This window comes from Ambystoma mexicanum, chromosome 14 (assembly GCF_040938575.1).
Source record: "Ambystoma mexicanum isolate Mex_15411 chromosome 14, UKY_AmexF1_1, whole genome shotgun sequence".
Taxonomy (NCBI): Eukaryota; Metazoa; Chordata; class Amphibia; order Caudata; family Ambystomatidae; genus Ambystoma; species Ambystoma mexicanum.
Genome location: NC_090940.1, coordinates 132714871 through 132728029, shown reverse-complemented (window position 1 = coordinate 132728029; position 13159 = coordinate 132714871). Strand labels below are relative to the sequence as shown.

The window sequence follows — 13159 nt, the reverse complement described above, 5'->3', positions numbered from 1 at the left end:
ATATGGAATGTTCTTTGGTAAGTGTCTAATTTACAGGCATTTCTGCATGCAAATTCGTTGTACCACTTCAGTTAGAGTGGCCAGATTTTTAGACTACATGAGATCTCGTACAAAATAGTAATTTAAGTATTAAAAAACAAAAAAGTAAAGCCGTTTAAAAGTAAAGAAGATGCCTGAATTGTCAAGATGCTTCTACAACGATGTAAGAAATATTTAATTAATGAAAATTACAGGGAAAACAATGCATTTTTGGTATAGAAATGCATCCAAAACGTTTTAACATTGATTTACAGAGCAGAGGACCAGTGGCTTTAACAATGGGTGAGAGCATGTGGATATACGACCAGATAATGCAGGGAAGGTAGCCACATGACCAGGGACAAGGACAGTAGAGCATGAAAAAGGAACAGGATAGTGGATGAAGGGCTACATTTTAGGATGCAGTGGTGAGGGATAAGTGCAGTGGGAAGAGTTAGAGAATAAAAGAGAATAGGAAAGGCAATCAGAGCAAATAATTATGAATATCTTGTTTTTTCAAACTCTGAAGTAATAATAAACAGCTAAACCTTTCAGAAAAGCAACAAACTTGCACAAGTAAAATGCTTCATGGCATAAATGTGTTCCCCAATTTGGTAACATTATAAAAAGAATCTCTCCAACTCTGTATCATGACAATTTACGGTCGAAGAATGGGTTTGCTGTTGTAAATTCAAATGCAACACATTCTAACAACAGAACCGCAGCTGGATTCTCAATTGGAAGCAGAGTTGCAGAGTGAGCTGGTACAGTGTTTTAAAATGTATACATAATTATACATGCATGCAATGGCTCCTTTAAGAATCAAACAGACATATTTCTGGGACATCAAGGACTACTGATGCCTTCAATATGTAGCATCCTCATACCTTTGCATCCAGGATAACATCCATTACTGTCTGCAGATCCTCTAGGCAGTCCTTCATCAGATCTTGCCAATTATCCCATTTTAGTGCACCTTGTAGGCTCAATATCTATTAGAAAAAGTATAAGAGTTCATGACATCCATGCGGAAAAGCAGGCATTTAAAAAAGCGTTTATCTTTTCATAAAAAGAAAACAAAAAAACAAGGTAAATAGAGTTGCAGAGTCTTTCTCTTGATACAAAAGTCCAAGGCACAGATAGTGGTTGTGTAAGCTGTGGACCAGTGCCCTATATCAGAATAAGTAACTTTCCTTCAGTACTAAATGTTGATCTGGTTGTCCTCTGCATTTACTTAAGCTGCCAGGTTATGAGACGACACGTTTTTCTTTTTTCTTAATGGTGTCTGGGAGACCAGACAGGCGAGGTATATATATTGCACTACAATATGATGCTACATCAAAGTGTCAATGATTTGGTTTATCTGCTGCTGCGACAGCTATGGCAACAGTTCTTCTTATATACTCCATAAGACAAGGTACACAAACACTGGTGGCGTGCTAATTATCTCATGAAAAACATGTACTCAAATCAAGTTGAAAAAGCATTGGCAGATCCGACGATGTTGGCTTTTGAGTAGGTATGAGGCAGGCATTTGAAAGAGACTGCTATAATGGTAGTACCTCGACATGAGATGGCAACCACTGTAAAATGGTGTGATGACCTGGGCATATATAGATATGCCTTGCAAATGCCTAACAAACACCTATACATCAGCCACAACTGTTGGCTTTGTCAAAGCATGGAACGGATATAAATCAAGCGGCTGAAGACGCTCTCAGTTAAGATATTTTTATTACAAAAGTAGGGCATTTGTAGCAGCAATGTATCCATTAATGCTCAGCAGACTGCACAGAAATAACGGGCCTAGCCAAAGCTTGATGCTACTGTTTGATCGAGCTCGCTCATAGAGATCCCAGGTGGATGTGGATTGGGTGAAAAGGGGCAGGTAGTTCAGGGGAATGGCCATAGGGATTAGAATAGTCATAGGTAGTCTGCGGGAGGGTAAATAACTCACTTCCTGTAAGGGTGGTCTAGGTGGAGTGACAGTCCTACTGACCAACTAGTCTTGTTAGTCATCTAACCCTCTGGCCTCCAGCCCAATCTAGTGATTGGCAGGCTGGCCTTTGGACTGCTATTTTCTGCAGTTGTACTTAAGACCCTGCCTGGTCCCTTTTTCCCATCTGTTGTCGCTTTGTTCTGCTACATGGAAATAGCAAGTCTGCCGACCTGATGAAAGATTTTCCTGACGATTCCTGACATGTTTAACTCATGCCTGGCCATACTGGCTAGGTATAGCGTTTTAGGCATATCACTGTTGGGTTATTGTGCCCCTGGAGGTGCAGTATTGGCTTTCGGAAGCCTCCTGCTACCTCCCCACATTTGCTGGGTTGAGCCTTCCATGCTGGAACTGTTTTCTGGTTCTTTTATCACCAATTAGTGTCAAAATCTTCCACTTGGCTGTGGATCCCTGCCATGACCTCGAGGGATCCGGAGACACCAACACCCCTTCTGATCTTCTGCTTGGGACGTCCGAAGCTGTATTCAACCGTTATCCCTGTCGTGAGAGTGCTTTCTGCTGAGCTGCCCGACTTCTTTGTGTACCGAGCCACTGGGAGCCATCTCCATGGGTTTCCCTGCCTATCATGTACCTTCCTTGTCGAGTTCTTTGCTTCAGGCTTGAAGGTTGGCGACAGCGTCATGGGAAGGTCTTTTGTTCCTTTTCTGGGTTGTTGCCTGCGTCAGGTGCAAGCCTGTGGGCACTGGATCCTGAACACAACACCTGGAAACGAAGTCCTATACTTACTTGCTTCCCTGGAGCGTTTTTCACCAAACCTTTCAAAGTGAGAACATACATTTGGGTCCTGGGATTGAGCGATTATTCGTGATACCCTTAGGTGCAGAATCGAGATTCTTTGTAGAAGAGTCTCAACTGCATTTTCCCTAGACTTTACAGAGCTCTAAAGTTTCCTGTGGTAGGCATTCCAGTCCAGTTTTTGCTTGGAATTCTGGGATTTGTAGTTATTCTAAATTTGAAATGGGAAAGAAAAAATAAGTCCCAGAATCCAAAAGGGGAAAAAAGAAGTGGCTGCCCTTCTCATGCATGGCCACATGAATCTTTAAAGCTCTTCTACTCCGCTGTATCTACCTCTGGGGCTCCTCGTTCATCTTTCAATCCCAGGATCTCTTCAGTGGGGTCTCATTTGGTGTTCTCTGAGGTTGTCTGTCGTGAAATCTGCACCATTGGGGGTAGAAAGGACTTAATGCTATTAAAGCGGATGGCCCATTAGCTGTTATCCCATTGTTTCCTATGGAACTTTCACCATGTCCAAGAACTCTCATTAAGTGACTACGGGGTAGTGATTTTGGGGTACCTGCCCACGAACAATGTTCCTATACCCACAAGTGGTTCAAAGAGTTCTCGACCAAGAGCTAAAATGTAAGTACTACCATCATTTTACAAATCATGCTCTGCATTATTCCAATGGTGAAAATGTTTTAACGCCAACTCATTTTTGGTGACTGTGAATATTTTTCTCTGAAGTGCTTGCTAAGGTAATTATTGCTAAAATGTATTTTTACTTCTTGGTAGCCTTTATTACGGTTCAGAAATGTTTTCTACCCTATATAACCATTTGTCCATTTGTATTATTTTTAATACTAAGCCCTAGAGGGTCACAATTAATGGTGAGCATTTGCATAGTCTTAAGGAATGTTTGCAATATTTTTCCAGTTGGCTGAAATGTCTACTTCCCCTTTTCTCCCCTCCTCGGCGTATATGTGTTAGATGCTGACCATCAGGTCTACGTTTTCCTACATATAAGAGGGATGGTAGTGTATTTAGGACCCTGTACTTAATTTTGCAGGCCCATGGCAGCTATGTTGTGTGGTTCGCTTGTTCTCCACCCCTAGTTCATCTCTGCAGGGTGCCTACTAGGGTAGTGAGTCCACAGTGCAGTTTTTTTAAATAATTATTTTTTCATACTATGTGTTATCCCTTAAATACTTATTTGACCTATGCGTAAGTTTATGAAGCAGATATTTTTCAGTATATCAGTGTGATGTATGTTCTAGAGATAGGTGTGCGGACTAATCGTACCTTTGTGTGAACCTACTAGCCCCTACCTGAGAGTTGAGCCTTGTCGCGCTGTCGATGTTGCCTACATTTAAGAGAGAGTTGGCTTCCCTTTCTTGTCAGGTGTGTTAGCCCCCATTAAGGTCAGTGGTTGTAGTTCCCTCAAAAGAGAATGGTACAATAACTGCCTTAACAGCAGCCATGGCCAAATTCACCTTCAAACCAATCTCATTCAGCCAAGTTTAATTTTAATTTTTAAATCTATTTAGTTCCTCATTCATATTGTCACTAAATACTTTGTGTGAGTTATGAGGAGTCTTTTTTAAATATTTTTATTGGAATTGTATTGTATTTATATAGCATCTGTAAGGAACTCATGGTGGCAACAGTATAGACAGACACAAGTGATCACAGTTCAAGGGTGTTTATTAAACTGTACACATGGTTTGGAAAACGCCTAATCTAAACCTAAAGCTACAACCATCAAATAAAAATAAGGGAGTCCTAGTGGCCTATACTAAAAAAATAATCTATTGCCAATCCTTACAACTAAATACAGAAAAGTGTGGGATAATGTTCTTAAGAAAGAAGTGTTCACAATTGATAAGTCAGGATGTAGTAGCCGGGGGTCTCCCTTCCCCACGTTTTTAGCATGGGACAAGATGGGATTCCGGAACACTGCACTCACTCACTCAAACTTTTGTCAGCATGAGCCTACATTTACGTTCTCAGGTACCAGGACCTCTAGCGGTTAAGTCTCTTTTCCAGAGAAATGTCTCTTGCCTCTGAGGGCCTGCTGCATGTAAAATAATACACAAAATAATTCCTTTTTCGTCTATACGTTGGGAGATACCTCTTCACCCCTGGGTCTCCCTCTTCCGGGCTCAGACCCTTCTTGAATGTTAGCCTCCCTCCGCAGGGTTCACTATGGCTTACATGCCAAAGGATTCTAAACAATCGTCTCTGTTACATTCACGTTTCTCAATGTCTTTTTTTAAACAGTTCATGTTGAACCTCCCGTTATCAGGTTTGCTCTTGTCAGCACAAATGTTCATTAAGGCATCAGGCTTCGCCCCTTTTTTTATCGTCATCCCTCCATCGGGTTCACGCTTGCCAATCTTTTCTCTCCCCATGCAGTATTTGTTTCCCTTAGCTTTCCATTACTTGCAGGTCAAAGACTTTCGACTGTACAGCGGATTTTGCTAGACCTCTGTGTGACCACTTTGACACACTTCGCACGGCCCTCGCACAGCCTTCTGGTATTGGTAGTTTCAACAAAATGGGGATACAACCAGAGTCTCTCACCGTACACCCATATGGGGCCGGATCCATTAAGCGCGCTTTCCCCTACGACATTCACGGTTCTTTGAACTTTCCTTAGTTGCAACTTTCATTCAACACAGTTCGGTTTCTTATCGGTTCTCCCCTCGACTCACCGGTTGTGATGAACCGCTTGGCTTTCCTTGTATCGGGAGTCAACGACGGTAGCCCGGTAGCAAACATGCCACGTTCTTCTACTCATCAGTTTACGCATGCTCCGTGTACCGTTGACATCTGCTGTAGCACACGGTAGCTCTTCTTCACAGTCTTACGATTTCTTCCGCAGAGGAATCGCAGGTCTAGGTCGGAAAGGGCATTGTCGCTTGTCTCCTTGTCTCCCCCTCGGTTCTCGCCACCTTTCTGCCCCTCTTCAACTGCCGCCCTGGGTTAGCTCTTGTGTCGTGATGTCTGCCTTGCTTGTAGGGTGCTCTAGTGTTCCACCTTTTATCCCTGTGGGGAAGTTAAAGGGCCGTCCGGTGCCAGTGATTCTGGTCAGTGGCCTGACTTTACCTGACCCTTGTGTTGGAACATGTGAGGTAAAGGGCACTGCTAGTCTGTTGTCTCCCGTGATGTGTAAAGGTGTTCGTGTTAGAAAAGGGGGGGGGAAGAGGTTGAGTATCCTATGTAGTAGGATAGGGAAAGGGGTTATGAGAAGGGGAATACCATGTCTCACACGTCTGTGTTCCCAGGCCACTCCCCAAGGACCCCCCCCCCCCCCCATCTAGGTGATCCTCCCACCTGGTTCACCCCAGGAACTGGATCCAATAGTGATGGCTGTGTCCTCGCCACCTGGATGATAGATCCCTGGGGACTAGTTAGGGAGACACCATCACAAACAATCAAAACAGCAGACAATAAGTAAGGACATGTTAGGCAAACAAATCAAGTCAAGGAAGAATGTTTTTTAAGGCGAGATTTAAAGTGAGAAAAAAAAGACTGGAGAGGGAGAGCATTGCATTGCTTAGGTGCCAAAAGGGAGAAGGAATGAGAAGAAGCACATGGGGTCGAGGAACAAATAAGATGCAAAGAGACTGCAAGAGAAGAGAAGGAGAATAGAAGATTAGAAAGGAGCAATATGGAGAAGTTGGAACGTGGAGACATTTAAAAACAATAGAGAGAAAGTTGAAAAGAAGACACACTTTGAAGGATAGACACTGAAGTGAATGTAGGGCCGTGGTAAAAGAGTCATAAGGGAAAAAAAGAGTGAAGAGAACACAGGTAGAATAGTGATGGATTAATCAAAGAGCGGCAAGTTGGTATGCGGGGAGACCAAGAAGAAGACTAGACCAGTAGAATAGATGAGAGAACCTTAAAGAGGAGATGAGAAGTTTAAAGGTGTGAAACGTTACAGCCCAATGCGCTTTCCGCATGTTGAGGAGTTGGAAATGACAGGATTAAGAAATAGCGATGTGAGGAGAGAAAGAAAGAGAAGAATTGAAGATAGCACTGAGATTACAGGCAGAAGTGGGGTCAGCGCGAGAAGCAGGAGGAAATACGAGAGAGGGAGGGGGAAGAGGAGGTGTAATAGTAGACGCAGAAAAGAAGAGAGTGGCCTACAGCCTACATTTTCTGATCTTCAACCTGCTTGCCAATGAAGGACCTAACTGTCACTATCAGCTGAAAAGGGTCTCTTAGGGGTAGATTTAGTAGACTGTGCCACACGTGCCCTCCAGACAGTCAAGCTGTTTTGTAGACTGACTGGCCTGGCATTCCAAGACATTATATTTAAGTGGGAAGTTCATGTCTGTAGGCAGGGGGAACAATAAGAAGCATATGTGACGTTCAGAGTGTTATCATAATGAAAGCCTAAATAACAGAATAAGTCAATCATCTCAAAAGGGTGCTTCTCCAAGTGAAAAATCACCCTTTGCTTCTACCGTTTAGAATCGAATTTCATTACCTTTGTCTTGGTTATATATATATATATATATATATATATATATATATATATATATATATATATATATATATATATATATATATATATAGAGAGAGAGAGAGAGAGAGAGGACAGAGAGAGAGAGCGAGGAGAGAGGACAGAGAGAAGATATATATATATATCCAAGTATAATGTTGTTGAATACTCCAATACTGTACAGAAACACAGCTGTAAACCTACTCTGGCCAAATCCAGCAGAGCAAAATCATCTGCATAGGACAAAAATGGACATATTCTAGGACCCCAGTTGTGTTGGAAAGTTATGGGTCAAGTGCAGTACATTGCCCAGGCCTGCTACAGGTTCAAAATAAGGGGCACATAACCCTGCTTTAAAGCAAGGTAATGTTTTATAGGGTCAATTAGTGTAACATCTGTGTTCAGATGTACCCTAACAGTTGTATTAGCTTGCAAATGGATTATTAGTTTCAGCAACACAGAGTCTATACCGCAGTCCAAATGTTTTTGCTAGAGGATATTCCTGATGACTCTGTCAAACGCAGATGTGTAGTCCAGAAATGACAGAGTGGGGGACTACCATAGATTTTCATCTTCTGAGCGGACACATTTATGCAAAACAAGATTACATAAGGGGAAAGGCGTGGTCTGAGGCCTGTTTGAAAATATGGGAAAAGCCTACTTTTCGCAGACTACTCTGTCTAGAAGCGCAATGAGTCGGTAGTTTCTAGCCCCTTCTTTCCCTTTTTTTAAAATGTTTATTTTCATCCGGTTACACAAGTGGAGACAAAGGCTCAATAGCTGTTAATGACTGAATGATTCCTCCCCAGCTCCCTCTCTCCTCCCCCCTCCCCCACCCATCCTCCCCATCCCCTCCACAGGTACATATGTTCCCCTGGCCCAGTGGCTTGAGGTTGTTTGTCTCTAGTTCAGCACTGTCCTGTAGGGCCAGTCGTGCCGATAGAGGATTGTGAGTCTGCGGTGGAAAGTTCCGGTCGTACTCTATAAGCCGGGCCCAAATGTCTGTGAACCTATGCAGTAGGCCCGCTTTGGCTGCTGTGAACTTTTCTGCCACCAGAATAAGATAGATGTGAGTATCAGCGATAAGGAGGCCTGAGTTGGAGACCAGGATGTCCCTCTTGAACTTCTTCCTTCCTGACTTAGTGAGAAGGATAGGATAGGAGATAAGGTAGCAGCTAGAGAAGATAGGGCAGACGGAAAGCACAATAGAGGGTGCGAGGAGGAAGTAAGAGGAGAAGGGAGCGAAAGAGAGAGGATGCAGGATGCCAGAGGGGCGACAGGGTTCACACAGTAGGGAACACACAGAAGGGGCAGCCAGGTAAACCCAACAGTACGAATGGTACCCCCAGTATAGTGGGGTCCAAGAGAGTGGAAGAGAGCCGAAGGACACAGATCACAGTAGTACAACAGTAACCACAGTTCGGGGTTGGCCTAGAGAGTGAGAGAGAGCCTAAGGACACAGATCACAGTACAATAGTAACCACAAATGAGACAAAGAACACAAAGTACGGCTACCTGTGTGGAGGGAAGAGTCTAAGATTGCATATATACAGAGTACATTATGTCAGGCAGTTAGGTGAAGTATGCGCAAAGGTCAGAAAGTTTAGTAGAGAGTAGTAGTGGCTGCTCCCCCTCCCTGCACCTTTCTTACCTTTCAAAAGCAGATGGTCGACGGCTGTGTCGCGCAACTGCACTCTGTGCCACTACCCCTTCACCGCCAAACACATGCGTCACACAACACCACAGCCTTGCCCTGCGAAGGGCTTTTCCGCCGAGGGTCACATCCCCGGTTCTTAAAAGTTTGGATGCGTGGACGTAGGCGTGCAACGTTTTACGTATAGACTGGCGGCATCACCTGAGTCGCACAACACCGCAGCCTTTTCCTGGGACGGCTTTTGGATATGAGGTCCAGTGGTTGACTGAAGAATAGATGCAAGAATTTCCCCAGATATATAAAATGCTTTACCTGGAACGGCAGTGTTAGACTGGATTTCTACACTCTGGCTTGGTGGACAGATGTGTAGAAGGCCATCTGAGATATAGTGAACAAGGGACAACTTCTGGGAGTTTAGGTAAACCAATCAAGGTAGCATGTACAGTGGCCAAAGCTAAGTGAGTTTGTATGGTTTTGGGGTACACACAGTGTTGAAACAGTAAGTAATAAGTGATTATACTTAGAGAATCAGTTTTAAAAATATTATATTTATTTATGGCCAAAGAAAACAGGTAATATTATCACACAAGACTAATAGTAGAATACATATATTCAATCACAGTAGTTAGTGTCAAATAATCGATTCATCCCCCACAACACCTGGAAGCGAAGTAATTAATCTTTGCACTGACAATCCACAGGAATAACAATCCTTACTTAGAAAGTCCAACACTAACTTGTAAGGGGCCTTGTGCCCAAAAGTTCATAAAGTTTTCCAAGAGTTTTAGGAGCTGGGAAGAACTTAGGGATAAGGTCCAAAAGTCAGAAAGAGACGTACACTGGTAAGACTGTTCCTAGCTTTTGGAGAGCTTTCGGCAACAAGTATTGCCAAAGCCAAACAGTTGTAAAACATTTTAAGAGTTAGCAAACTTTTAATGGTGGAGATAGGGGTGCAGGTCAGTACTGCTGTAACGTACCCCCCTGTACTCCGACTTTTCACCAGAGTTAGCATGTCTATGGAGGGCCACCAGAGGTTGGTTTTCCCACTGTTCGTTCGAGTCAAATAAGCCTACGAGCTGCGGGTGCAAGAAGGTCTAGGAGCTGGTGCAACCTGTTCCTGGGAATGAATGCAGCACACACCAATGCAGGCCTCCTCTGGGCACTTGACCAGATGCAGGAAAGTCAGTTTCAGTGACGGTCACTGATGCACGGCGACAACAGGGCACACAGATGTTGCGGTCAAAGTCGGCCCTCTATCTCGGGCCCTGTCGATGCTAGGATGCCAACATTTCACAGGAAGGACTCTTGCAGGACAAGCTGAAGATCCCTCAAGTTCGCAGCCAAAACATGGAATGACTCTCCTACTGCAGTTGCCTAAACTGAAGCTGGTCAGTCCAGGGACATTTCCCAAGGCGGGTGAACATTTATAACGTACAAGTGAGCAAGGTACTATGAACCCACAACACTTAAAGGGAAAACAAACACTACTCCTGACAGTGGAGCTACGTATAAATTGCAACAACAACTAATGCCTGTGAATCAGGTTTAATACATCAGAGCATATGTTCCAAATACATAGAGAGAACATAGGACAGTCAATAAAATATATACAACGTACATACAACAATGAATAAATACATGTGCCAAAATAACTCCTTTTGGACAGGTTTTCGATAGCAAATCCAGTCTTAATGGTCTCTTGTGAGGGATACCATGGGGAAAGTAATGCAATCGCAGTGTATTCAATACTTTATGTGTGGAGATGATGTGACATGGCATAAGGTCTACACAACTGTGCTTCAGCCTCAAAGCAGTACTTGTGTTGCTGTAACTTAGACGGCCTTCATCAGGACAGAGAAAATTGAACAAGGCGGTCCTACGTGATCTGTCAACATAATGTATTAGACTAGCCATGTCTGAAAACTTTTTCATAAGCAACTTTATAAACAAATCAAGGGAGTGAGTATGGGGGCAATCTTTGCCCCCGACATTGCTAATCTATATATGGCAAAGTACGAGACCGACTACATCATTGCTCAACAAAATCCATACAGAAACAACATTGTTGTATGGAAAAGATATATAGATGATGTTTTTCCCATATGGCATGGCAATCAACATGAACTGACCTCCTTTCTACTATGGTTTAATCAATACAACCAACATATACGGTTCACAATGCAATGGGATTTCCATTGCATAGATTTCTTGGATTTACCCATCTACATATCAGCTTATGGCTTGAAAACAGAATTATACCGTAAACCTACAGACCGAAATACTCTCCTACATTTCGGGAGTTACCACCCAGAAGGACTCAAATACAATTTATCCTATGGCCAATTCTTAAGGGTAAGGAGGAATTGTACTAACATTACAAATTTCAATAAACATGCTCTTGACCTCAAGAAACGACTGCTTGAAAGAGGATATCACAGAAAGGCAATGACAAATGCCCATAAACAACCAGCCAACACTGACAAGACGATCTGCCTCACCAAAAGACCCAAAAAGGACCTAGACAGATTGGTCTGCGTGACAACCTATAGCCCATTGAGTAATCTCATACGGAATACAATCAAAAGACACTGGCACCTCAAAGAATACAGGTACCCTCAACAAAATACCACTTTTCGCATTCACGAAAAACCAGAACTTGAAAGACTCACTGGTACATACCTTCATCGAACCAGTTATACCTCATTCAACACTATGGGATTTACCTCCAGTAAAAGGCCACTACCAATGTGGACAATGCTTAGTGTGCCAATTCACCGAAACCAAAAAGATTTTCAAACACAATGCCATCTCATGGACTCTCAACGATCACACCAACTGTAACACCAAGCAGGTTGTGTATGTCATCGAATGCCCCTGTGGCCTACTCTACGTTGGTAAGACCATGCGGGCCATAAAAACCAGGATATCTGAGCACAGATCGTGCATCAAGAATAAAGTTCCTGATAAACCCCTAGTTCACCACTACAACCAGAAAAACCACACCAACAAGGATCTGAAGTGGTTTGTGCTAAAGAAGTTATCCCCCACTACAAGAGGGGATGACAGACAAGACTCTGGCAAGATTGCAACAACAAATGAGTACATCGGTTGAACACCATTAGAAAGGTCTAAACATCACTGTACAGTGGAAACATTTTATATGACCCACCCCAGCTCACCAATTACTCATAATGTGAATCCACAGTGACATTTATTGTTGACCTTCCTTTTCCACGCAACAGGTCACCTGAACTTTATTGAATCATCCGTGTTTTCAGACTTTGATATGTATTATCATATTATCTGTAATTTTGAATTATCCCAACAATTTTGTATCTTCACTGTACATGGAAGTAAATTATGCCATATATATACAACCAGGTTCCTCCTGGGGGGTGGATCCCTGTGGGTCTATCCACTTGCACAGTTGAACACAATAGGATAGTTACAATCAACTCCTAGAACTGTGTACCATGCAAGGTCACTGTATACTTCGTTACACCTTGTATCCAGAGTCTAATTGTTATTTCTCCATCAGATATGTGTACAGTGCTATTGATCAACTATTGTATTTGTGTAGGGCGATTAATACAGTAAGACATCTTCACGTATTACACTACATCCCTTTTCTCTCATCACCAGACTTTACAACAGCACCGAGCGTGCTAGTTGCTAGGGTCACGTAGTTTTATGCCCATGGTGTAGGTTTCGCCACACTATCTTCAGAATGTCTCTTGTTTTGCAGCTTTATTTCATGGGACAGCCACCTCATTATGTGAGCGCCTTTGCCGCTTGAGACCAATATTTGAGCTCAGCGTGCTGGTTGCCATAGTAACCCGTTTCCTAACAACAAGTTTTCTTGTGATCACAATGCCACTCTTATGTTTCAAAATTATTTTGGACATCTGCTATCCCTGGCTAACACTCCCAGTCAGACCCACCGTCCCCTCGCTTGCCAAGTCGACACTTTCAAAATAGCGGCTTCTATATAAACATTGCAATAGCAACCGCGTGTTGCTACTTTGGGGAACACGGGAGACCTTTGCTTGCACGCGGCTGGTCCTTTGACTCAGCATCTATCATGCCAGGTATGAAGACTTCACCTCCACTAGCGATTGTTTTGGCCCCACCGGATCACTGCCTGCAATCCACTGGCATTATGCGGTATAAACTCACTATCTAGATCCTGCTCTCTAGCCTGTCACTCTTGGACACGCAGAGAGTTTCCATTACAGAC

General features: G+C 43.2%; 1 protein-coding gene across 2 annotated transcripts in view; it reads right to left on the bottom strand.

The window, feature by feature from the left end:
• Positions 1-13159, bottom strand: part of ZFYVE26 (zinc finger FYVE-type containing 26) — a 1501667-nt gene that overhangs the window by 803419 nt on the left and 685089 nt on the right. For both annotated transcript variants that reach the window (XM_069638726.1, XM_069638727.1), the window contains exon 22: positions 906-1010. In XM_069638726.1, the coding sequence (XP_069494827.1) occupies positions 906-1010 (105 nt within the window). The remainder of the gene's footprint in view (positions 1-905; positions 1011-13159) is intronic.